At 41.0% G+C, this 26,996-nt stretch overlaps 1 protein-coding gene across 5 annotated transcripts in view; it reads right to left on the reverse strand.

The window, feature by feature from the left end:
- Positions 1 to 360: 360 nt before the first annotated feature.
- Positions 361 to 26,996, reverse strand: part of cep350 (centrosomal protein 350) — a 166,295-nt gene continuing 139,659 nt past the window's right edge. For all 5 annotated transcript variants that reach the window (XM_072573397.1, XM_072573399.1, XM_072573394.1 and 2 more), the window contains 9 exons: positions 25,639 to 25,786; positions 23,772 to 23,932; positions 22,879 to 23,024; positions 17,569 to 17,648; positions 14,378 to 16,761; positions 12,846 to 13,232; positions 10,916 to 11,062; positions 6,047 to 6,169; positions 361 to 3,620 (listed from right to left, as the gene is read on the reverse strand). In XM_072573397.1, the coding sequence (XP_072429498.1) occupies positions 3,456 to 3,620; positions 6,047 to 6,169; positions 10,916 to 11,062; positions 12,846 to 13,232; positions 14,378 to 16,761; positions 17,569 to 17,648; positions 22,879 to 23,024; positions 23,772 to 23,932; positions 25,639 to 25,786 (3,741 nt within the window). In that variant the 3' untranslated portion in view covers positions 361 to 3,455. The remainder of the gene's footprint in view (positions 3,621 to 6,046; positions 6,170 to 10,915; positions 11,063 to 12,845; positions 13,233 to 14,377; positions 16,762 to 17,568; positions 17,649 to 22,878; positions 23,025 to 23,771; positions 23,933 to 25,638; positions 25,787 to 26,996) is intronic.

The following is a 26,996-nucleotide window of genomic DNA, read 5'->3' on the forward strand; positions in this document are numbered from 1 at the left end:
CAGTGCAGGAAAATCGAAAGGTAGAGCTGGCTCAAGGGCCAAAGTTTCCCAATGTTCCTAACTTAAGGAATACAATTCATTAACTTGTTTGCACACATAGCATTGACAACACAGAAAACCTGCTTAATATGTGAAAGGCTTTGGAATGTTGTCTGATAGGAGAACACTAACAGGATTAATGCTTTTCACAGGACTCTATTCAATGGGAATAGCCAAATCTGATTAGACAGAAACCTAGCACCATTGTAATGAAAATTCAGCTCAGAAAAGCTGAATTGAAATGGTAGAAGTTATAAGGCAAAGCCAATCAAAATCATTCCAATGCCTCAAGTCAACATAAAAAAGAAAGTCAATCACATATAAATCAGTAAATGTTTATTTACAAAATTCTTAAGTATTAATCTGTTATCAAATATATATACAGATATGTATACAGAGGGGAAAACCCATTATTTTACATTTCCATACTCACATCATTCCATCCCACAAAATTATAACAGGGATGCAAACTGCCTCAGATAGGGATGCTCAGCCAGTATTTACACACACACACACACACACACACACACTATACATTGTACAGTCAAGTATTCCTCGGTGTAGCACTGCACTGTACAGTACACAGAGGCAAGTCTCCCTGTATTAATTTACCCAATATGAGAGATTGGGTACAATGTAATGAGGAGACCAGTCCACTACAGCACTGAGCACTTCAGCATTTGAACTTCAAGTTCTTAATAAATAGGTTTCATATTCTTTTAAGAAACAGCTGAACACTGGTGTCGAACAACACGCAGTACTGGCTTTCTCAAGTATATAAGTAACTAAGGCAACCATTTTAAACATGAGCCCTATGGACAGACTGACGATTAAATACCAACAACTGAACACGTTGGGGTCGTCAGTGCATGGTGCAGATGCTGTGGTTTGCCCCTATATCTGAAGGACCAAGTGCATCAGAACCAGCATTCTGTGCTGCTCCATTGGCAAATGAAGTTGGGACTCCCAACTGATTTGGTGGGAAAGATGTTTGCAGTGCTGCCCTAGCTCCTTTGGTACACTGCTAAGTAAAGATGAGGGAGAGATGTGGTCTTACCTGGGATCAGAATGAAATAACCTTTCCTCCAGTAGAGTTCAGTTGTTAACCCAGCTATTACTGACAAACTATTAGTACTGTAGCCAAAGTGGGTTAAGTTAAGGAAATGGTCTGAGGTTGACCACCATCCATCAAGTTGGTGCCTGCCTAATGCTTTGCAAAAGACAGAGTGAGGACCAACAAACACGGACAAAAATGTGGCCTGGTTGCCAAGCAGCAGCAGCATGGCTAAAGGTGTTTATGCATGTCTACTGACCAGAGTAATCCTTCACAACTATTTAATGAACATCTCACATGCATGTGGAGGCTTCCCTCTGTTCAGCTATTTTTCATCAAGATTGCACTCCTCCAGAGTTAAAGCCATATTAATCATTGTAGTGCTAAAGACAGTCTCTGAGAAACTTGCTCTTACAAGTTTATTACTAGTTGCTCAAGGGAAAACGCTGCTCCTTTTGACTGTATTTTCCCACTTGTAAAGAAGCCCTGCTCACAGCTGGAAACATTGACTTGTCTGGTCAATTCATGTGCTTTGATTTAAACAGCATGTTGATTCTAGTAAACATATTGTATCAATGTGGGGTCAAAGTGGAGGCAGAAGGGTAAGCATAGAAGAGGTCTGCTTGCCTGAAATCAACAAGGTCACAAACAATAAACTTAATTTGCATAAAAACTATAAGCAAACATAATCAGCATCATAGAGCAACTAGTTAAATCATTAATATTTTTACATGAACATGGTGCCCGCAAGCAATCCACTGACGAAAAGGTTTGGATTTGATTCCCCACATGGTGCTAAGCTGCAGGATCAGAGCTGTTCAAGGGAAGCCTCAGATCTTATGAAATAAGAAAATTAAGTCAGGTACAATTTCTGCATGCAAATGAGTTTTATGCAGCAACTGGCCACGAAACACCATGATCCCCTCGATATGAAAGAGAAAGCTACAAGTTACAACTGGTATTCTCTACACCTTGTGGCCACTATCAAGCAGAGAGAGAGAACCCTCACTTACTAGGATGGCAAAACTCAGACACAAATAAGCCAGATCAACATGATATCTCTGAAATATCCACCACTTACTACCCATCAACTGCAAAGTGGTCAAGTGAGTATATTAAAGAACAATAAAATGAAAAACATTTTATATTCACTTTTCACTAATACCCAGTTATTATTGGTCACAGGCAGAGTGGTCAGGTGCAAAGGCTAATTTTATGCAGCGACATCAGGTGTCTTTAGTCATGTGGTGAATGGAGCAAGTGGCTCAGGGAAGATAATTAGATATCTAACTACAGAAATTCTTAATGGCTGGAAACCTCTGATCACAATCAGCACTGTCTTAAGTAAGGGAGATAACTCAAAAATTAAGGAACATTAGGAAAAATTAATAGTCAGAAGCACCATGCAATAGAAATGATCAGGGGCGGCAAGAAAGGAGGGAGAAAAAGAGAGATCCCCGTAACAGAGAAAGAGAGACAGTCCTATCCATGTGGGTAGGTTCGTACTTCATGGCTTCTAGTAAAAACCTTTTAAACAGTCAGATATTCCAGGGATTTTCCTTCAAACGTATACATTTTACCGTTGGTATGGAGAGTATCAATTAATACAAAGAACACAAGCCCTGCACTCATTAACTTCAAGAAACCAGGGTATTGTGACCTGAATTATCACCTTTTTCTTTTGCAAAAAAGTTCTGAATTAATGCAAGTGATCTCAAAAGCTGCTCAAAGTTTGCAACTTTTTCCTGAAAATGAATATCGATAACATTTAAATGAATAAAATCAATTTTCCTTTCTGAAATAATTTGAAACCAATAAATAAAATAAACAGTTATAGTAATGAAGTAAGAGCAACTTTTTACAATCCTCAATACTTTTGCCCTCCACTTCAGTCATGCAGATATAGTACTCCTCACTCAGAGGAGTCTGATTCAGTGTCTGATATCAGCCATTGTTTCAACTCTCAGAGCTAACATACACCAAACACATATCATAGCACCACAAGATAGATATACTTTTTAAAAAGGTAAACGTAGGTGTAAATGCAAAACAAAAAAAATTGGATGTGCAAACTTCTCTGAATTCAAGTCTATGCTACAGTTTGGATAAATAAATGGGATTGGGTTGTATATAAATAGGTCGGGAAAAAGATTGGCACTTCTGGTATCCACATCCTGCCAGTCGTCTGACTCCAGTAAGGATCGATATCTCAAACCAGCTACTTATTGAGGAGATTCTATGCCAGATGTCAAAACTCAATCAGAGAGAGGAGTTTAGAGGCAGAGGTGGATTCTCTTCCGCTCGGGCCATGAGGTTTGGCTTTCTTCTGGAGTCCACAGGTTGGCCGATGGCATGGCCAGTGTTAGGATAACATGAGTTTTAACTGTTTCCCCTGAATCTGATTCAGTACATTTACTGTGTCTTTTATCAGAGCTTCAAAAATCCCATCTGCCAATTGCATCTTCACACAAAGCTCATCCTCATCATAATTCACCCATTGGGCTTCCTCCTCATGAAGCTCTTGAACCTGCCGGAAAAAAACAGAGGGGGTGTTATTGTTTTTATATCAAGATTTATTTGCTACAGCTCTTTCCTCTCGTATCGGGCAGCATTTGCCCTGAAATCACTCAGACTTCAGGCCTCCCACTTGCCCTGTGTCCATTATCACACAGCAGTGGAACTTGGACAGGAGTTCTGGAGGGCTCGCTATGAGATCAATGGAGAGTCACTAGTTATTCTTGTACAAACCAATACCAAGGCTGAGAAGGTTAAGGAGTGGCTACATAAATTAGGTCTGACCTGAATATTTCCAGCATTTTTTACTTTTATTTGATAAACGAGGCCTGCATTCTCTTGAGTAAAGATGACTAGGGGATGGATCTAAAGAAGTGACTGAGATGATTAAATGATTTGACAGCGAAGGAAGTGAGAAACTAGTTCCTTTGGCAGGGGATGCTAGGAATAGGACATGCCTGAAAAGACTTGGGCTGATTAGGAGTGATGTGAAGAAGCTTTCTGTCACACAAACAGTACTAAAATAATCTGGTTTCCGCCAGCCTAAAAAACTATTGCGACTATTACAGCATTTTAAAACCAGGGTTGAGAGATATATGGTAGGTCAAGTAACAGATAGTATATTGATTCCTTAATTATTCCTAAATTAAGATACAAATCAGCTATGATTAGGAGTACGAGAACAGACTGAAGGGTGCTGCTGGCTTAATCCTGTTCCTACCTGGTTTTGAATTTGATTCCAATGCCACATCTCCTCAGGCCAGTGAGGTCAAGCACTAATATTGCCAGTAACATAGTAAATGAGTGGAGATATTTTACACAGTACGCACAACCAGAAAGGAATACCCACCACAAAGAAAGAGCTAGTGTGTGTAACTGAATTACACTTTTTGACTTTAGGCTGACCCTCTGCCCTTGTGTAGCTGCGGCCTGACGGTATCACTACTTGAGCTGGTGCACAGCAGAGACTTTCAACCCTTGCCTAATACATGACCAGCCAGAAGTGCTTGATCCAAAGGGGAAAGAAAAGCAATGATTTGATTTTTTGGCATATCAAGCACCCAATTTAAAAAAAAATTGAGCTTGGGCGCATGCCTGCCCCCAGTTCTCCATGGAAAGATAATTCTCATGAACTGCTGCAGCCTGCGTGTTGAAGGTACTCCCACAGCACTGCAAGCTCAGGGATTCCAGGAGATTAAACATGGAAAAGGAAAGGTGATATCTGACCAAGTCAAGGTGGTGGTGTGGCCTGAAGATAACAGTGTTCTAACAGACCTGTTAAACTCATCAATCTGCTGACACATGTTGTGCTGTGACACACCAACACATGGGAAGGACCGGAGAGGTCTGCAAAAACCGTCTTCAAATTTTTCTATACTTTTGATTTTGGACTCAAATGGGAATAAAGCAATTTTAAAAACCCAAGGATGGTTCAGGGATTGCTGGCACTTCTCGGAAGCAAGTTCCCTGACACTCACTAAGTGCTACTCTCACAGTTCAAGCAGTATTAGATGGCTTTCAGACAAGCTGCAGCCAAGGGCTATGTTCAATGGGAGCTTCAGTCAACAATAAGTAGCTAACTAGTAACTGGGCCACAAATACCCTTCAGACAAAAACGGAGATTGGCTCCCAGGTAACTGATCAGCTGGGGCTGTATACAAGTGAACTGAGAAATTACCAGATCTCCACAAGGTAAGGATCTGTCTCTGCAGTAAAAAGCCTGAAGAAAACCAGCTTCTTTTCCCTTCAGCACTTGCTGTAAGCTGTGGCTTTTAATTAATAAGTTACAGACTTGTACACATGTGAACTAGTCACCCTGTGCCTCCTGAAAACCAATGGAGGCATCTGGAGAAGGAAGATCAGCATTCTGATCAGCACAAGGATTATCTCAGGAAAAGCCACCAATAGGTACCATGGAAGTACGTTCCCAGTCTTTCTCTTCATGCAAAACACCCCGTGCACTTTGTCCCTGTCTTCCTTCTATGTGTAATGAGGAATGTGTGGGAGAGGGGATGTTAAAGAGTTTTAGTTAGTAGTTATATGCCAGTTGTTCATAATTATTTGCATTTATTTGTAACAAATTCTAACGCTTGTTAAGCAAAGAAACCTGATCTGTACTTTCTATATACCTGGGTCCAAAAGGCAGGTATATGAGGAATTCAATGTACTTCTAAATTTAAAAAAAAAAATTGTGTGGCAACTAAGGAAGAGTAGGACTAGATTTTCAGAAAACTACTCCAGTGAGGACCCAAGTTTTAAATTCAATCAAAAAATTGAAGCATTTTCTGGATTATGAAGGATAGCCAGACAGGTAAGCCAAAGACAGATAAAGCCTTTGTCATTTAAAAGAATAGAAATTCAGTTGTATGATGATGTGTTCATAATCATGATGCAATGTTACAATATAAAGCTGAACAGTTCCTAAACTGAAGCACTTACCAAAATATGGTCTACCCGATCACGTTTCTTCCTGCCAAATTTCTTCATCTTCTGCCAGTCTGTTTTCTGATATTGCTCTTGGTTGAATCCAAACAACTTCATAACTTCATTAGAAATGAAGATCTATGAATAGAAGCACAGGAGAAATGACAACTAATGCACACACCCTAAATACAAAGACAAAACCAGCCCCAATCCATTATCTATCCCTAAAACTGCTCAATGAAGACTTTGATTCTTGGATCTTCTGATTCTTGGCCCATTCTGAATGATGGAAAATTGGATGGAACTCAAAGCATGTTCTATTAAACAAAAATCGCTAAATGCTTGAAAAATTTAATTAAAATTGAAGTGAATACCAGTGAGATCCAAAAGCATACACAATACAACTTTAAGGTAGCATGCAATCCTCCCAGATTGAGAGAAGGTTTGACATTTCACCTTGCCTAAGGCCTAGACTGAGAATTGATTAATTATTCACTTATCAACTCACTGCATTATGTGGTTCAGCACTTTGCCAACAGCTTCTTCTAAGAGGCATCTGCTCTGTCAAATTCCAAAAATGTTCTGCCTATAATAGACTATAGGCCATAAGGATCAGTGCAGGGCCCTTTACTTTTTGTCATTTACATAAGTGATTTGGATGTGAGCAGAAGAGCTCCAGTTAGTAAGTTTGCAGATGACACCAAAATTGGAGGTGTAGTGGACAGCGAAGAGGGTTACCTCAGATTACAACAGGATCTTGACCAGATGGGCCAATGGGCTGAGAAGTGGCAGATGGAGTTTAATTCAGATAAATGCGAGGTGCTGCATTTTGGGAAAGCAAATCAAAGCAGGACATCTACACTTAATGGTAAGGTCCTAGGCAGTGTTGCTGAACAAAGAGACCTTGGAGTGCAGGTTCATAACTCCTTGAAAGTAGAGTCACAGGTAGATAGGATAATGAAGGCGTTTGGTATGCTTTCCTTTATTGGTCAGAGTATTGAGTACAGGAGTTGGGAGGTCATATTGCGGCTGTACAGGACATTGGTTAGGCCACTGCTTGAATATTGCGTGCAATTCTGGTCTCCGTCCTATCTGAAAGATGTTGCGAAACTTGAAAGGGTTCAGAAAATATTTACAAGGATGTTCCCAGGAGGATTTGAGTTATAGGGAGATGCTGAACAGGCTGGGGCTGTTTTCCCTGGAGCATCGGAGGTTGAGGGGTGACCTTATAGAGGTTTATAAAATCATGGATAGGATAAATGGACAAAGACCCTGGGGTCTAAGAGACAAGAACTAGAGGGCATAGGTTTAGGGTGAGAGGGGAATGATGTAAGAGAGGCCTAAGGGGCAACGTTTTCATACAGAGGGTGGTACATATATGGAATGAGCTGTCAGAGGAAATGGTGGAGGCTGGTACAATTGCAACATTTAAAAGGCATTTGGATGGGCATATGAATAGGAAGGGTTTGGAGGGATATGGGCTGGGTGCTGGCAGATGGGACTAGATTGGGTTGGGCTATCTGGTCGGCATGGACGGGTTGGACTGAAGGGTCTGTTTCCATGCTGTACATCTCTATGGCTATGACTCTATAACTCAAGATCAGTGCTGAGGGAAGTCTTGCAATAAATATTGGGGCTGACATGAATGCATACAGCAGACCCAGCATTTCAGGAAGGTCAAATCATTCTCAGTTTAACAGAGGAGTTCATCAAAGCTATATGACCTAGCCACTGACCACTGCCTCACATGGCTCCAGGCAGAAAGTGTTTGATAGATGTCTCAGCTAACATCGTCAAACTCAAGTCACACGCCCAGAAATGTTGGTGTGGGAAATAGTACAGTTCAGACTGAAGACACATCAGAGTCGAGTTATAAAGACAAAGCAAAGAAAATGATTAGTTCCAAATTTGCTCTGTGAATGAAAAGCTGATTTACACATGCCCATTCTCAGCCCCTGGCAAAGTGCAACACTTCACAAACTGTGCTCAAAGGGAAGTCAGGCTAGACAATGAACTGCTTGATGTTGACTTTAGACTGTGGTAAAAAGTTCACATTACAGTGTTGCAAGTCTGAGTTACTGGAAGGAGTCATCCAGTGAACACTTCAATGTCAGTGCCACAGTAAAATAGAAGTTGCATTGTAGTAATAGTAAAGAACTTGGTCTTCATGCTGGACCTTTTAAACCAATGCTCAAGTCATCCACCTTAACCTCAAAAGGGCCAAAAAACTTGCAAACATATATCACTTTTCACACTTGTAACATGTTCTTTGTAACAAGTAACGCCACTATTATAATATCGTCAAAAGCTGCAACAAACGTTTACACAGCATGTTCCCACAAATTAGAGAAATGATTCAGTAAATGTTGAGCCATACTGACTCATGTAGATTGACCAGGACCACGAGGGAGAACTCCACTCCTCTTCGAAGTAGCACCAAAAATCTTTTTTAAAAAACTCACCCAAGGGGGAAAATGGGGCCTCACTTTGAAAACAATATTTCGTACTGCACTAGGACCGTCATCCAGAATTTCACTGAAGCTTTTGCTTAATCCCCTCTGCTGACTGAGGAAGAGTGCCACTGAGCCACGGCTAACACTCAGAGCTATTACATTGTCTCTCCAGTTGGGAGTAAAATGAGTTTCCACGAGGATCACTGGGGAGATCAGAGTAAAACGGGGCTCCTCAGTTCCTGACCTAACTTATACCATAAGGTCAGAAGTGCGGATGGTTTCACAATATTCAGTACCACTCATAGCCTGCTTCAGTATCTGAGGAGTTATGTCCAAAGGCAACAAGATCTGGACAATATGCAGGTTTGAACTGGCAGGAGGCAAGTAATATTCACACCAAAACTACCAGTCGATGACATCTCCAGTAGAAGACCTGTGATCAGTGGTGGGCCATAAGGATCGGTGCTGGATACACTGCTTTTCATCATATACATAAATTATTTGGATGTAATCACGGAACAGTGTGGTTAGTAAGTTTGCAGATGACACCAAAATTGGAGGTATAGTGGACTGTGAAGAAAGTTCAGATTACAACAGGATCTTGCTCACATGGGATGAGAAGTGGCAGATGAAGTTTAATTTAGATAAATGTGAGGTGCTTCATTTTGGAAAGGCAAATCAGGGCAGGACCTTTACACTCAATGGTAAAGTCTGGGAAGCATTGCTGAACAAAGAGACCTCAGGGTGCAGGTTCACAGTTCCTTAAAAGTGGAATGAAAAGTAAACAGGATAGTGAAGGTGGCATTTGGAATGTTTGCCTTTATTGGTCAGAGCATTGAATACAGGAGTCTGGAGGTCGTGGTGTGGCTGAACAGGATACTGATTAGGCCTCTTTTAGAATACCGTGTGCAATTCTGGATTCCCTGCTCTTGGAAGGATGTTGTGAATCATGAAAGGGTTATGCAAAGGCTTACAAGGATGTTGTCAGGTTTGGGGGGTGGGGTTTCTGCAATAGGAAGAGGATGTATTGGTTGGGGCTATTTTCTCTGGAGCATCATAGGCTGAGGGGCAAATGTGTAAAATCATGAAGGGCAAGATAGGGTGAATAGAGAAGCCTTTTCTCTGGTGTCGACAAATCCAAAACTACAGGACATAAGTGAGGGGGGAGACATTTCAAAGGAACCTAAAGGGTAACTTTTTCATGCAGAGGGTGGTGTGTATATGGAAGGAGCTGCCAGAGGAAGTGGATGGGACTGGCATAATCAGATATTTAAAAGGCATCTGGATGCATATATGAATAGGAAGGGTTTAAGAGGGAAATGGGCCAAATGCTGGCAAGTGGAACGCGATTTTCTCTCAGATAACTGGTCAGCATGGACAAGTTGAACCAAAGGGTCTGTTTCTGAGCTGTACATCTCTACGACTAAAGGCACAATTTAATCAATGGCCCTTGACATTCAATGGCGTTACCATTACTGAATCTTCCACAACGAACATCATGGGGATTACCATGGACCAGAAACTCATCTGGACTACAACAGCAGGTCAGAGGCTTGGAATACTGTGGTGCATAACTCACCTCCTGATTCCCCATAGCAAATCCACAGAGTACAAAGCACAAGAGTGTGATGAAATACACCCCACTTGTCTGGATGAGTGCAGCTCCAGTAACACACAAAATGTGTGACACCATCCAGGACAAAGCAGCCCACTTGATTGGCACTACATCCACAAGTAGCCATGCCCTCCACCACCCTCCACTCAGTAGCAGTAGTGTGTACAATCCACAAGATGGATTGCAGAAATTCAAAAGATCTTTAGCCAGATCCATCCAAATCTATACCATTTAGAGCTAGAAGGACAAGAGCAGCAGATACATAGGGCCGCCACCTGCAAAAGCCCCTTTAAACCACTCACCATCCTAACTTTGAAAAATATCACTGGTTCTTCAGGACTGCGGAATCAGATTCCTGGATTTCCCTCCATGAGGGCATTGTGGGTCTATGTACAGCGCATGGACTGCAGTGGTTACAAAAGATAGCGCACTGGGTTCACAAAAGCAACTAGGATTGGCCAGCCAGCGATGCCCAGACCCTGTGAGTCATTTTTAAAAAAAGTCAATTGAGGAGTTTAGAGTTAAAATCGGGTTCCTTGGTGCTCAATGAGTTCATTCATGGAATGTGGGCATCACTGGCGAGCCAGCATTTATTACCCCTTCCTAGCTGTCCTTGACAAGACAGGGCTGAGCTAGACCCACAATCTCATTAGGGAGGGACTTCCAAGAAACAGTGACAGATTTCGAAGTCAGGATAGTGGCCACTGTTTACGAGTTGAGTCACTCACTTAATCTACATATTTTAGCTCCAACCAGCATCACACTTGCAACATTATTACTGACAAGTAGGACAAAGGGATTACATGGAGTTATTACCTTCACTTCATTTAAATTCTGTGGGTTCCTCGCTCGTTTGAAGAAAGCAGAGCTAATTCGGCTTGGCTTCATCCATGGAGGTTGGCTGGCACTGGGGTCTTCAGAAAACATCTCAGCGAAAATTTCTCTAGTCAAGTTAAATACAAGCTGGAAGAAGAGTAACAGAGAAAAGATTATATTAGATATGCCCTCTCACCTCCCCCCCAAAAAAACTTGTTAGATCGTTACAACGAAAGAAAAAGGGAATACTGCTCAAAATATATAAAATAGCAAGTGTTTGCTCCATGATCTGAACCAAGGATAAATTTAGGATTTCATGGATTTGCAGGGGAGAAGGCAAAAGACAGATTAGAGAAAGGGTTTAATCTGATTGCAGAACTACCAAGGTTAGGTACAGATGTATTAGACAAGATTACCTGCATAATACTAAGGAAAGTACCACAACATAAAATGAGGCAAACCGTTGAAACAAAATGAGTGACATCTGTGGGACATGCTGTAAATAGAAAGCAAACTATCATGGTTCCAATTATTACCTCCTAAAATTCGACCAGAGGATTGGAGGGCAGCTAACTCCTCGTTCAATACAAGAAAAACAGGAATTTCTCAATCAATTCGTTTTGCTTCATTTGTTGGTAAATTAAGAGTTAAAAATATGGTGTAAAGTACGAGCACTTGAAGCGACAGTAGCTAATCAGGAGCAATTAGCATGAATTTCTAATGAGCTAGTTGTGAACTATCAAACAATTTGACAAGGTTATATTAATAAAAGAACTGCTTAGTGGGGGAGAACGTGTACATGGTTTATGTGGATTTTCAAATTATTTCAAGAAGTTGCCTCTGAGACGACATATGACGAAAGTTAAGGGGAACATAGTCAAATGGATAGAGGTGGTTGGGAAAATGCAAGGTGCGGGGTAAAATAAAGATTTCACACTAGAAAGGTGTGGAGAATGGAAGGGACCCACAGGAGCCCATGCTCAGATTGCCCTTAATTGTCATAGTAATAAACACAATCTTGACTTGGGAAGGAAACTAAATGATTCCAACTTGGGTTGGAGGGACAGAGATGGAATTGTACTGCAGTGACAGATACAGAAGAATATTTACCGGAAGATGGAATTGAAGTTGAGAATGAGACGAAGTAATGCATTGAGTGGATAAGAAAAGGAATTACACCTGAAATGTTAAGATCCTAAACAGATTAGAGAAAAAGGCCATATAGTATTCAAGATACAGGCCATTTAAGGTGATAGATAAGGCCATTAAGAAAAAAAAAACAAACAGGCTCTTCCAACTGCACACAAACAATTTAAGCCACATTAAGTTATGTAAGATCTTAGAATATTTTGGTCAATTTTGGGAACCTCAACATAGTGCAAATTCTCAAGATGTTATCAGGAAAAGAGGTAAAGATATGATCACAGATTGAGAAGTTCAACCTTTAAGGCTTTCTTCATCTGAAAATTATAGTGTGACCCATGGAAGATCAAGATTCTACAGAGTTTTAAGAAGGTGATTAATAATTATATATTGTATCAACCACCAATGGAAAGACAGAAATGATAGAGAAGAATTCGAAAAAATACTGAGTGACTGGAAGAGACACCATATATTAGGTAAATAGAAACAAACTATAGATTCTCAGAGTAGGCAAAGTTATAGCAGATGGGATTTAATGGATAACAGGATGATAATGATAAATTAATAATGGGTGAGTATAAACAGTGGAGAAAAAAGGGTCTTTTTAGGGAAGGGGTAAAATCGTAAATTGAATTCAAAGCAGTCACCAGGATCGAGATAATGTTTTTAACATGCTCTGTTATACATATCATCAATCAGAGCTGCTGTGGAGCACTATTAACCCACACCTTTCTTGCTGAACTGAGAAAAAGTAATTGCGTGTTCAAACACAAAATCTGGATCTCACCTCACAATAAGCTCTTTTGCTCACACTCTCTACATCTTTCCATTTATTATTCCCAAGATAGTCTGGTGGTACTTGTAGATCTCCTAGATCATGACCAAGTTCCTGCAACTTCCACAGCTCCTCAGCCGCTGCATGAACCATCTTCTCAACCTCTAAAACATCATGAGGTACAGCAAAGTAAGGTTCCTCCTGGATTTTCAGAGGCACATCCTTTGGAGACTGGGCCTCCTGCACTGGCTGCTGCACTTTGCTACAGCTCAGCCCAAAGTCCTCATCAAACCAATCTTGGTCATCTACCAGGTCATCGAGCAGCTCGCGACTCAATTCCAACTCTGCCAGGCGTTTGGCCAATTCTTCCTGCCCACTTGTGCCAAACACCGGGCTGCCCTGTTGCAAAGTACACAAACTGTTGGTCAATCTAGAAACTGAAGGTCAGGAACAAAAATGATGGAATTCGTTTCAAAACATTAAATGAACAATAAATGGTTTTAATAAACTGTGAAATCAAAACATGACACCGGGAGACAAACAAACGAGAATCATCTTTTTATATCTCAGAGTATGTTGGATGAGTTGGACACAGGCTGGAATTCATTTTCAATTTATTCTCAGCTATGTAATGAAAGTCAAGGTTTCCACATGGAGTGAGATCCTGAACATTAAACAATATATTTTATTAGACTGAGTACTCAAACTCAATACACAATTCAATTAATGGAGTCAGGATAAATGCTTTATACTCCTTTTTAAGTCTTAAAAGTTTTTGGCCGTAATCAAGGTGGAGGAAAAAAAATTATCTTTACAAAGTTGCAAAATATCACAAGTCGTCTTCCTGAGCTTCAAAAATAAACTTATGAAAAGAACATGTCACACTTATCCATTAGGTGCGATGAATATTTCATGAGGCTCACAAAGGGAGAGATCCCACTGCTGACTATCATGGAGTGTGGAGGATGAGAAGAATACAGCTTTTGAACAGTTTCGGGTCAGATACATTGTGATGAAACCAGTGAATATCCTTCAAACTAGGCAACCACAAGAAATATGGCTAGTTACAATTAACCATTGAGAAAGTAATGTCCATTTTAGGAAACTGATACAGGTTGTTCAAATCTTGGGAGTGGAAGTGGTCACGAAATCCTTGAGAAATAATCAGTTGCACTAATACATGTTTTGAGAATTGATGGGCAAGGTAGAAAACATCAGAAATTCTAAGAATATTCCCCACAGCTTGATTTGATCACCCACAAACATATTTAACAATATATCAAGATATTCCTCCTTGGTAAAGGGGAACATTAAGGGTAATGTCTGAAAACGATGACCTGCAAAATGTGCCTGAAAAAAGTAGAGTTGTATTTTGACATATTGTTAGGGAAACAATGACAATCCTAGAAGTATGTTAAAACGTGGGAATTTAACAAGCTCTGGAAGTATTCATAAAACAATTGCATCAATGCTTTGATACAGATAACACTTCCAATTCTTGAAATTCAAACCCATCCCAAAACAGGTTCAAAATTAATACTTACAGGTCGGGGACAAAGATCTGGAGATAATACCTCCTCCTTATCATCATCACTGTCATCTCTTTCAGTTGTCTCCAATTGGATAACAGTCTTGTGTTCCTCCTCTCGATCCTTGGAAGGTGACCTAGGCAAGGATTCAACATCCAATTTGCACCGTAATCCTTGATTAGTGAGCTGGATCTTCTTAGCTCGAGACTTCTTGATTTCTTGCAATTGTTCAACAGTGTCCTTGACAAAGGAAGATAGTATTATATCAACCAAAGAATTGGCCTTTGAATCACTACTCTTCAGAACATCTCCTTTAAAGTCTTTGCTATCCTCATGATTGTCCTTGGGTTCCTCTCTTTTAATGTCCACGTGCTCCTCATGGATTTCCTCAGATTCAGGCTCGAGGAATGGTACTTTAAACTGAGCCTCAAGTTGCTCCTTTTCCCTGTTCAGTAAATCCAACAGAGGAGTTGAAGAGTTCTCATGGATATTTAGTGAAAACTCCTCCTTTTGTGCACTGGAAGAACACACAGACACATCGATGTTGATATTTGTTTCTGTCTCCAGTACTGCCTTGGATGCCTTCTCTGTGAACACATCATTCTGATCTTTACTCAAGTTTGCCAATCGTTCCTCCTCACCAGACTTGGACAAGCTCTCACTTAAAGTTTGGTCATCTCCAAAAGTTTCCACTGCCTTGCTCGATTCATTAATAATGTGCAGCAAGTCAAACTTACTTGGCTCAGGAAACTGATCATTTGCATTTTGATCATTCAAATTGTCTTTAAATGAACTGAGCTTGAAGTCTACTTGCTCTCCAGGAGAATTACTTAGCTCAAACTCATCCACCTGCAGTTCTGCTACTTCTTTTGAAAGCTCTGGCTTTTCTCCTCCATCACAACTTGTTTTGTAGTCTTGACCTAATTTATGCGCCACAAGTAGGTCCTCTTCATCTTCTGTTGTATCGATGGCATCCTCATAATGTTCAGGTAGAAGGGAAATCTTATGAGGAGGAGCAAAGATGCCACATTTGTCCTTACAGGTGAAGTACTCAACACCATCATATGTCCCATTATTACTGCCTTCTGGCTTATCCAGCTCCACTCCAGCCCAAAAGCCATTGGCGAAGCTAGTTCTGCCCTTGAAGCGAAGTGTCCCTGGTTGGATGCCACTAACTAAAATTCTTGCACCAATTTGAAATTCAGGCAGCTCATCGGTTTCGGGCAACATGGCTATTGGGGTGTGACACGGAGAGGGAGAGTGTGATGGTATGGGAGTCTGTTCCTCATTGCTAGCATCACTTTGCTCTTCATTTCTGCTCTTCTCAGTTGGTGATTTCAAGTCTACAAGTTGTTCTGAATGTACGCTACCACAGCTGGGAGAGTATTTCTCACCCAGCCGCTCACTGATTTCATCGTCCACACTGATACTTGGTGAAACACTTCGAGAAAGCTTCTCCCCTTCATTCATTCCCTCCTGCTTGAAATGCTCAGGACAGGAGAGCACTTGGGCCTCAGTGAGATTTTTGTCACTGGTGATTTTGATCCTTAGCAAAAGGGCTTCTGCAGACTCCAGGCCAGCTTTGCAACTCCCACCGTGTAAACTTTCATCGAGGTCTTCATTCCTCTTTCGCAATGACTCAAAATTTTCTGAGTAAGTTGCTTCCTTTCCTTGGGAAAGGTACTCAAAATCTTGAGAATAAGAATCATTCTCTGATGGAGTTCTTTTCAATTCTCCAGAGTCAGATAGCACAGATGCAATGGAGGTGCCCGACTTGACTGATCTGACAATCTTCACAGAACTGGCTGAATGATCACTTGCACCGTCCTCCTCATCAGGATAGCCATCCTTGTGCAAGTAATATTCCTCATCCTTCAGGTCCTCAAACGTCTTTTCAACAAGCTCAGCTACTAAAGGCTGTTCTGTGTCATCAGATAGGACTCTGTTTAGTGGAGTCAATTCCTTAATATGCTCAGGGATGTTAATGTGCTGCAGTTTCTCAATGTCTAATTTCAGCAAGGGTTCAGATTGATCAGATTGCCGAGACAGGCCTAGTACATCCTCGACATCAGAGTCTTCTGATTTTAGATGATCAAGTTCCTCCTGGATATCATCTTGCCCAGATTGATGACTGGACACAACACTTTCATCACCAGAACCATCCTCTGGCCTAAATGCCAACTGATCTGGCATACGACTATATTCAAGAGCTCCTGCCACATTATCCAGCCCTTCAACAAAGTCAGGTCGAGATTTCAAATGACATTTGAAAACTGGAGAAGGACTCCTAGAGGAGTCATCAGGTCGACTATCGAAGACCGCAGACTTGCTTTGATCTGATGCATACAGTTCGCTGAGCAAGTTGGATTTCTGCCCATCTGGACTCGACGATCTTTGATCTGTAAAAATAAGCATTGTATTTATAACTCTGTTTCTATAAAGTAAGTGCCTGCATATAATGTCTTTCACAAAGATTGATCCACAAAATCACCTTGGCATGCATTTTAAGTATGTGGATGAAATACAAGCTCCAAAACCAACTTTGAACAGCATGGTTGTAGCAATAACAAAAGATGAAATAATCTGTTTTAGGTGTTGGTTGAAGGCTGAATATTAGCCAAGATACCCACAGGAACTCCCTCTGCTTGTTTTCCAAAAGCAGAAAAAGATTCTTTGCATTTATCCGATGAGCAGTCAGGGCCTAAGTTCAGCATCTTTGGCAAAAGATAGCACTTGAACAGCAAAGCACACCCATGGCACTGCGCTGGTGCATCAGTCTGATTCACAAAGCACAGGTCTCTGACGTGGGGCATGAACTTCCTTTCTGTAACCTTGCAATGAAAGCACTTCAGAATGCAATTTTTATACCTTTCTAAAAAACATGCATTCTCAGTGAAAGAAGAAGTCTTTTTGAAATAAATGTTATTTAGATTCTTAAATAAAAAGGTTTAATTCATGGTGGTCTGAATTAAATAAATCCAGCTACAAGAGAGAACAGGTTGAGCTGAAGCAGTTAGTGAGGAATTGCAGAATTATAAAAAAGTCTATTTATGTTACCTTCCGGTTTGAATGCTGATAGTTTGCTGCTGAACAAAGTCAATTTATTAAACTACGTGTAAACATGGAATTCTGCAATTCTGAAGTAATGTAACATCATAGGTGTTTAAAAGAAACAAGCCCTATTGTTTGGGGTGTTAAATACATACCTTGCTTTGTAATGGGGCCCAGTGATGCTTTGGATATTTCACTCTCAGTAAGAGATTTCCAGCTCTTTGCAGATTCAGTCCTGGAAAATGGAAAATGATTTATAAAGTTGGAACTTTGCAGCATAAAACACGCAGCACACGCAGAATAATCAGCGCTGTAATTTCATAACGAATACATCCCGACACCAACTTCCTGGACAGTGGTGAGAGATGTAGCATCCATAATTATAGAATAACAGAACTTTACAATAACAGAATGAGGCCATTCAACCCGGCTGCCGAAAGAGCTACCCAACTAGTGCCACTTTCCAGACCCTTCTCTGTAGAAGTCTAACTTAATCAGTTTCAATGAGCAATATTCCCCCATCTCTGTCTAACCTTCAGTACAGTCTGCAATAGGTAAACCTGGCAACTGAAGAGTGATAACCCCAGGCAGAATTGCAAAATTTGTTGCACAATTTAATTTCCACAATCTTCATAAATTGATTTTCATATTATAATACAATTTATTTGCAGGTATTAGTTATATTTTAAATTACAAAACCAGCTTTCTGTATTTGTCTTATAGGAATTACAACAACAAAAGGCAGCCAGCTATCAAAAAAGTCTTCGAGAAGCAAAAAAATTCTTACTCTAACCCATGATAAAATTAAAAAATATAAGTTACTGTACTGACCTGATGATACCACACAAATGCAAAAATGCTAAAAACTTTACCATTCGTCAGTTATAAAAAGTGTAGCAATTTTTATTTTCCACATATGCATGTATTGATTTTAGAGCACTAGTGTCAAGAAGTTACATTGTTCAGACTGCCCAAAGCAGGAGCTTATAAATTTTAAATGAATCACTGACTAACATCTGAAGAAGAATATAACTGTAGCACTTAGCACAAACTGATGGAAGGTGATTAAAAAAGGTACTGGGCTTAGTACAGACTGTATAAAAGGAATGGAGTCAACATCAAGTTGCTTGAATGGCTCTCACTCCTACATTCCAAGGTGAGACTACCAATTGACAACATGGCATGCAGGTTCTTTGACACTGAAGGTGACCACAGAACAGTACTCAATGTATATGTAACTGGGTTGCCAAGCTGGAGCAAGAAGTTCTTCAGACAACACTGGTAGATAGAGATAAGAAAGTGGGAGGCAAAACAAAGGTCACATTTCATGCATAAAAGGGGATTGAATATGAATGGGCAGTGATTTTCTCAGTTTCATTGTTTGAACAATTACAGCATGGGGGTAGGATCACAATATATATGGCCTCCATTCCAACAATACTCAATACTTTGTAGAAATCTTTCACCCACTAGACTGCTTTAAGGCAGATCTCAAAAACCCACCCGACTGAACTGATTATAATATATAATATTCTGCAGCAGCAAGTGTACAGGTTTTATATCAAACGCAACCTTCAGCCATCATTTTCTCTTCAAAAATAACAATCCATTCTCTTTCTTTTTCATATAAAGAATAAACAGATCGACTTCATTACAAATGCATTTTTAAAAAGAAAAGACAGTCTGGCCATGACATATTTTTATCTCATGGGGGTCAAAAGGTATGGGGTCATAGAGTCAGTTATACAACAGAACCAACTCATCCGCACCAAACAGATATCCCAATGTGACCTAGTCCCAGTTTGCCAGCATTTGGCCCATATCCTTCGCAACCCTTCCTATTCATGTACTCACCCCAATGCCTTTTAAAAGTTAAAAAAATTGTAAATGTACCCTTCTCCATCATCATTCCATGTATGCTGCACCCTCTGCCTGAAAAGGTTACACCTCAGGCTCTTTTTAAAATCTTCCCCTCTCACCTTAAACCTATGCCTTCTAGTTTTGGACTCATCTGTTTTGGGAAAAAGATCTTGGCTATTCACCCTATCAATGCCCCTCATGATTTTATAAACCTCTACGAAAACCCTTTAACCTCCGATGCTCCACGGGAAAAATGCTGCAACCTATTCAGCCTCTCCCTACAACTCTGCCCCGGCAACATCCTTGTAAATCTTTTCTGCAATCTCTCAAGTTTAACATTCTTCCTATAGAAAAGTGACCAGAACTGTATGCAGTATTCTACAAGGCAGGGCAGGTGACTGAGGTGTTAGTGGGGGAGCACTTTGGGGCCAGTGATCATAATTCTGTCAGCTTTAAAATAGTGATGGAAAAGGATAGACCAGATCTAAAAGGTGAAGTTCTAAATTGAAGGCCAATTTTGACGGTATTAGACAAGAACTTTCAAAAGCTGATTGGGGGCAGATGCTCACAAGTAAAGGGACGGCTGGAAAATGGGAAGCCTTCAGAAATGAGAAAACGAGAGTCCAGTAAAGTATATTCCTGTTAGGGTGAAAGGATGGTAAGTATGGAGAATGCTGCAGGACGAGAGAAATTGAGGGTTTGGTTAAGAAAAAGGAGGAAGCATATGTCAGGTATAAATAGGATAGATCGAGTGAATCTTTAGAAGAGTGTAAAGGCTATAGGAATATACTTGAGAAAAATCAGGAGGGCAAAAAGGGGACATGAGATAGCTTTGGCAAAGACAGTTAAGGAGAATCCAAAAGGGTAACTAGGGAGAAAATAGGGTCCCTCAAAGATCAGCAAGATGGCCTTTGTATGGAGCCTCAGGAGATGGGGGAAGATACTAAATGAATATTTTGCATCAGTGTTTACTGTGGGAAAGGACATGGAAGATGTAGGATGTAGGAAAATAGATGCTGACATCTTAAAATATGCCCATATTACAGAGGAAGTAGTGCTGAATGTCTTGAAATGCATAAATATGGATAGTTCCCTAGGACCTGATCAGGTGTACCTTAGAACTCTGTGGGAAGCTAGAGAAGCGATTGCTAGGCCTCTTACTGAGATACTTGTATCATCGAGAGTAACAGGTGAGGTGCCGGAAGACTGGAGGTTGACTAACGTGGTGCCAATGTTTAAGAAAGGGGGTAAGGACAAGCCAGAGAACTATAGACCAGTGAGCCTGATCTTGGTGGTGGGCAAGGTGTTGGAAAGGATCCTCAGGGACAGGAGGTACATGTATTTGGAAAGGCAAGGACTGATTCGGGATAGTCACCATGGCTTTGTGCGTAAGAAATCATGTCTCACAAACTTGATTGACTTTTTAAAAGAAGTAACAAAGAAGATTGAAGAAGGCAGAGCAGTAGATGTGATCTATGGATTTCAGTAAGGTGTTCAACAAGGTTCCCCATTGGGAGACTGGTTAGCAAGGTTAGATCTCATGGAATACAGGGAGAGCTAGCCATTTGGATATAGAACTGGCTCAAAGACAGAAGACAGAGGGTGGTGGTGGAGGGCTGTTTTTCAGACTGGAGGCCTGTGACCTGTGGAGTGCCACAAGAATCGGTGCTGGGTCCACTACTTTTCATCATTTTATATAAATGATTTGGATGTGAGCATAAGCTGTATAGTTAGTAAGTTTGCAGATGACACCAGAATTGGAGATGTAATGGACTGCGAAGTAGGTTACCTCAGATTACAATGGGATTTTGATCAGATAGGCCAACGGGCTGAGAAATGGCAGATGGAGTTTAATTCAGATAAATGCGGGGTGCTGCATTTTGGGAAAGCAAATCTTAGCAGGATTTATACACTTAATGGTAAGGTCCTAGGGAGTGTTGCTGAACAAAGAGACCTTGGAGTGCAGGTTCATAGCTCCTTGAAAGTAGAGTCGCAGGTAGATAGGATAGTGAAGGCGGCGTTAGGTATGCTTTCTGTTATTGGTCAGAGTATTGAGTACAGGAAGGTAAAAACAATGACTGCAGATGCTGAAAACCAAATACTGGATTAGTGGTGCTGGAAGAGCACAGTAGTTCAGGCAGCATCCAAAGAGCAGCGAAATCGACGTTTTGGGCAAAAGCCCATCCTGATCAAGGGCTTTTGCCCGAAACGTCGATTTCGCTGCTCTTTGGATGCTGCCTGAACTGCTGTGCTCTTCCAGCACCACTAATCCAGTATTGAGTACAGGGTGGTGGTGGAGGGCTGTTTTTCAGACTGGAGGCCTGTGACCTGTGGCTGTACAGAGCACTGGTTAGGCCACTGTGGGAATATTGCATGCAATTCTGGTCTCCTTCCTATCAGAAAGATGTTGTGAAACTCGAAAGGGTTCAGAAAAGATTTACAAGGATGTTGCCAGGGTTGGAGGATTTGAGCTATAGGGAGAGGTTGAATAGGCTAGGGCTGTTTTCCCTGGAGCATTGGAAGCAGAGGGGCGACCTCAAAGAGGTTTATAAGATCATGGGGGCGCGGGGGGAGTCCAGAACTAGAAGGCATAGTTTAGGGCGAGAGGGGAAAAATATAAAAGAGACCTAAGAGGCAACGTTTTGATGCAGAGGGTAGTACGTGCATGGAATGAGCTGCCAGAGGGAGTGGTTGACGTTAGTACAATTGCAACATTTAAAAGGCGTCTGGATGTATATATGAATAGGAAGGGTTTGGAGGGATATGGGCCGGTTGCTGGCAGGTGGGACTAGATTGGGTTGAGATATCTGGTTGGCCTGGATGAGTTGCACTGAAGGGTCTGTTTCTGTGCTGTACATTAAGTAGCCTCACCAATGTCAGAGATATACAGCATGGAAACAGACCCCTCTACAGCCGCAATGTAACACCTCAACCCCTACAGTCAATGTCTGACCAATGAAGGCAAGCATGCCAAATGCCTTCTTCACCACCTTTCTACATGCAACTCCACTTTCAGGAACTATGCACCTGCATCCAGGTCTCTTTGTTCAATAGGGCCCTACCATTAATTGTATAAGCTAGCGATTGGTTAGACAACTTTAAAAACTAGATTTAATAAAGAACTTTAAAAATGAAGGTGCTTGAACTGCATGGAGGGAGAAATGTTTTCACTTGTGAGGCTGACTTGAATAGGAAGTTAACATTAATGAATCAATTCAGAAATTCAAAACAAACCATTCTTCCCTGAGAAAGATGACAACATGGAACTTGCTAGTACCAGGCATGCTTAAGTTGAATAGCATGAATATGTTTAAGGGGAAATTGGATAAGTACCTCTGGGAGAAACATACAGAAGGATGCACTGATGGGATGAGACAAAGTGGGAGTAGACTCGCATAAAGACTAAATAACTGCATTAGTCTGTTCGGCCAAAAGGCTCGTTTCTCTGCTGTAAAGGCTCTGCAAATGTACTGGTCTCCTTAACTAATGAACCATTTAATCAGCAAGTAATTTGGACAAAAGGGGTCCCAGTAGGGTATAAAAGAGAAATACAAGAGGCATCCCTTCATAAACGTTGCACAATTAATATCCATTACTGAAAGTACCTCTGCAGAGAGAGCGGTTTAATCTTCGGCTTCTCAGTAGCAGTGGAATACAGTGTTTTAATCTGCGGTTTGGTTGAACTTGAGCTGGCACTATCAAGATCTTTACTGAGTTCAGCTTCGGTCTTCTTAATAAACTCATCATAGGACTGAAAGAAACATGGAGAAGGTGAAATCAAACATTGGGATTTAAAGAAGTACACATGACACTTTTGCCAACTGCACAAGACAAACCACAAATTCTTTTCTGAATGAACAAATCTAATTTTAGCGATTTGCAAAGCCAAATTAACCACAAGAAAGATAAATGGGGATAACAAAAAGCCCAGTTGGTTGAACATGATCAAAACAAGTTTGTTTGTTTCAGATTTCCCCCTCAAACACTTGGACACACCATTCAACATTATACCAACCTATATATGCAACATTTAACAAGCAAGAGGCCCCAAAACTGTTTTAATGAAGAATACTGGGACGTTGGTCAGGAAGAAGAAAGTATAAGGACAGAATACCCAAGACACCATTGGAAAAAGGAAGCTCTTGAAAGTCAGATTAGATGAGGATATGATGGGGAATTTGGGGGAAAAAAGTTTGAATGAACATTTGGAAGAATAAAGGAACTCTTATTAATGGCAGAGAAACAAACAAACAAACAAACAAACAAACAAACAAACAAACAATCAGAAAAAGCAATCCTGCTCGACCATTTTCCTTAAGATGGCAAGAATAAAAGTCAACAGCCCCCAACAATTTTTCGTTAAAGGAGATGGATCCTGATTTGGTTTTGAGAACACAGTATGAAACATGTGAAATGCTCTGAACTCAACCTCTGCAAGGTCTCATGTTCCAACCATCCCCAGCTGAAACCTGCAGGGCAGTGGAGGGTTCAATCTCACCTCGAGCTGTTTGATGAGGCTGGCCTCCTGGGCTTTCAACCGCTCCTGTTGACGTTTCTTCTGCTCTCTCTTCAGCTTGTCCACAATGGACTTGCGCTTCTTAAGTTCGTCCTTCAGTGCACGGATCCTGATCTCAATATCGCTCTGGTCTGACGTATTTTCTGTAGAAGATCCATCCAGTGGATGTTAATAGGTCTCATTGCAATCAAACTCAATTTGGACACTAACATTAGCGGATAAGAGACATATGCAAACCTGCATAACTCTTGGTGACACTTCTCACAACCTGTTCAACAACTTTAATCAAACCTGCTGTACCACTGACAAAGCCTCGCGCAATGGACACGCTGACCACTTGGGGGCCACAGTGTCACCAAACACATCGACTCCTCAGACCTGCAGTATCACCGTACACACCGGCCGATCACACAGCAGAACTATCTGGGCAGTCAGTGACAGTGAGCATGATGCAATTATTATGGTTTGAACCATATTGAGGAAAAGGCCAAATGAGAAGCTAGAGACTAAAAGTTTGCAAAAGATGTGCATTTCAAGGACAGAAGAGGAATGGGATTTGGAAGGAAATCCTGGAATCTGGCTACTATAACTCTGGAAGGGATGCAACAATCCGAGAAATTAAGATCACAAGAGGTTGGAGGACCATGTTAGACTAAAAGTCACAAAGAGAGACAAGGATTCATAATGAAGGGCTTTCAAAAATGCGAAAATTAGATTGGAGATGTTGAAAGATTTGGAGGCAAAAGTCAAGTAAGGAGAGTCTGATAATTTTCACAATAATAGCTCATTCCAGAATACAGGCAGCAGACCTTTATGGAGTATAACGATAAAAATCTGACCAGAAGAGGATGGAATGGTCAAGCCTCTGGCTGAGATTTGTGGATGATGAGGCAGGAGACATGTAACTTTACAGAGACAGGTTTCAGTAAATGCTGGGTTCACTCGAGGCTGGAACAGGCTACTGAGATGTGGGAAATGGGAGGCTGGTGTGGCAAAGGATACAGCTGGAGAGTCAGAAACAGGGAAACCTGTTGGAGTTGACTTTTCTTTCTTGAATACTTAAGTGGTGTGCAATTTTTTTCTGAAAAGCTGGTGGCATTCTTTCTCCAATTGAGACAGGTGTAACATGACCGAAATTACAGACCAATGAAATCAAACTTGCACAGGCATTTAGCTCTTACTGTTTCAACTTCAGAGATTCCAAAGGAAACTGAGAGAACGAGATGTTAACAGACAATCTATCACACCGATGCTGACTTAACTCTGGGCTGTCAGCCTCAATTACAGTGACAATACAGTAATAATCAAAACTAGAGGGAAAATCTCCTGTGACAGAACTCATGTCATCATCCCACCACGCAAGATGGTGGAATACAATAAAATAAAAAAAAACCTGGAATTAAAAGTCTAATGATAACCATGAATCCATTGTCGAATGTCAGAAAAACCCATCTGGTTCACTCACGTTCTTTAGGGAAGTAAAGTGCCATCCTTACCTGGTCTGGTCTCCATGTGATTCCAGACCCCCAGCAATGTGGTTGACTCTTAACTGCTCTCTGGATGGGCAATTATGGATGGGCAATTATGGATGGGCAATAAATACTAGCCACCCAGCAATGCCCACATCCCACAAGTGAATTAAACAAAATTCCCTTACTGAATCCTACAGCATATCAGGTGTTATTTTCACTTTCACACAAGACAAAGGCTCAAGAATCACCATCCCTCGGTGTTGTGCTATACTCTCGGCCATGCAACATTTTTAAAAAATGCACATCATGTTGAGTTTTGAAGCACATCAAATAACTTGAAGAACCTCTGAATCTTGGTAATGATCGAAATTTCCTACCTGACTGTGTCACAGAAACAGATTCATCAGACCAGCTGCCAGATGCTTGTCGGGATTTTAGAGTAGGTCTGTCATGCACACGGATGCTGGTGCTGATTTTCTGGCCATCTTGCTTCGATGTACCCTCAGTCACTTTTGACGAAGGAGACTGAAAAACCAGAGAAGAAAGCAAACATTAGTTTCAGTCGGACATTATTTTCCAAGTTTATGAAAAAGGAAGAAGGTGGGATAAGCCAGGAGATTGATTGTCAGCCCCCATGGTGTCACGGTGGCTCAGTGGTTAGCACTGCCACTTCAGCACCAGGGATCTGGGTTCAATTCCACTCTCAGGAACTGTGTGTGGAGTTTGCACATTTTCCCTGTGTCTGCATGGGCTTCCCCTCGGGGCTCCAGCCTCCTCCCACAGCCCACAGATGTGCGATTAGGTGGATTAATGACACCACTACTAGGCCATCTAGAATTATGGGAAGGTTGAACAATCTCTCTTCCTAAGTTCTAGAACTCTATTCGCTCCATCATTAAAATCACAGCTTTTAAGGTAAAGCCTTTATTGCACTATGAACCTGCTTTTACAAATCATCGTCCTTCATAGCACCAGGCCTGCTCCCACTCAAATTACAATTGCTGCTGGTACGTTTAATCTAAAATTAAAAAATACACTGCCACACACACACCCACCAACACAATTCCACCTGTCATCTTCAAACCATTTCTGCTTCTTCTCAAAACCCCTCACAGCTTCCTTAACTTTTTCAAAACATTAACCATTCTTATTTTACAATATTTTGGTTTTCAACACCACATGCTCTTGGCACATAATCAAATTATTAAACGAATATCAGAAAAAAACTGCACCCAGAAGCAAACCCAGAAACCACGACTTACTTGAACCACTCTGGAACTTCCCCAAGTCCTTTTCTATATTTCCACCCTTCTATCTGTTTAAATCCCGTTTGCTATCCCTGCCTTAATTCCATGCCAATTAATCTCATGCATGATACCTTGTCATTTTTTTTTTAAAAAGTGCATGTACACACCCATCATATCTCCACATCTGAAAGTTGAGCTTTTTTTAAGCATAGTCATCACTTTTGAAATCTGCTCTGACGCTTTATTTCACATTTACCTGTTTTCTTCCTGTTTTATCTTTAAAAACTTGCATTTACAACAAATCTTTCATATGATAAAACAAACCAAGTAGCTTCACAGAAATAGGATAAAACATGATACTGAGCCTCAAAGAGATCCAAGGGCAGATGTGAAATCTATCATACAGTTCGAGTGTCTTGAAGGAGGAAAGTGACATAGACAGAAGTAAAGTTCAGGGAGGGAATTAAAGAGGTCACTGTCTTAGTAAC

The sequence above is a fragment of the Chiloscyllium punctatum genome, chromosome 7 (assembly GCF_047496795.1).
Source record: "Chiloscyllium punctatum isolate Juve2018m chromosome 7, sChiPun1.3, whole genome shotgun sequence".
Classification (NCBI taxonomy): Eukaryota; Metazoa; Chordata; class Chondrichthyes; order Orectolobiformes; family Hemiscylliidae; genus Chiloscyllium; species Chiloscyllium punctatum.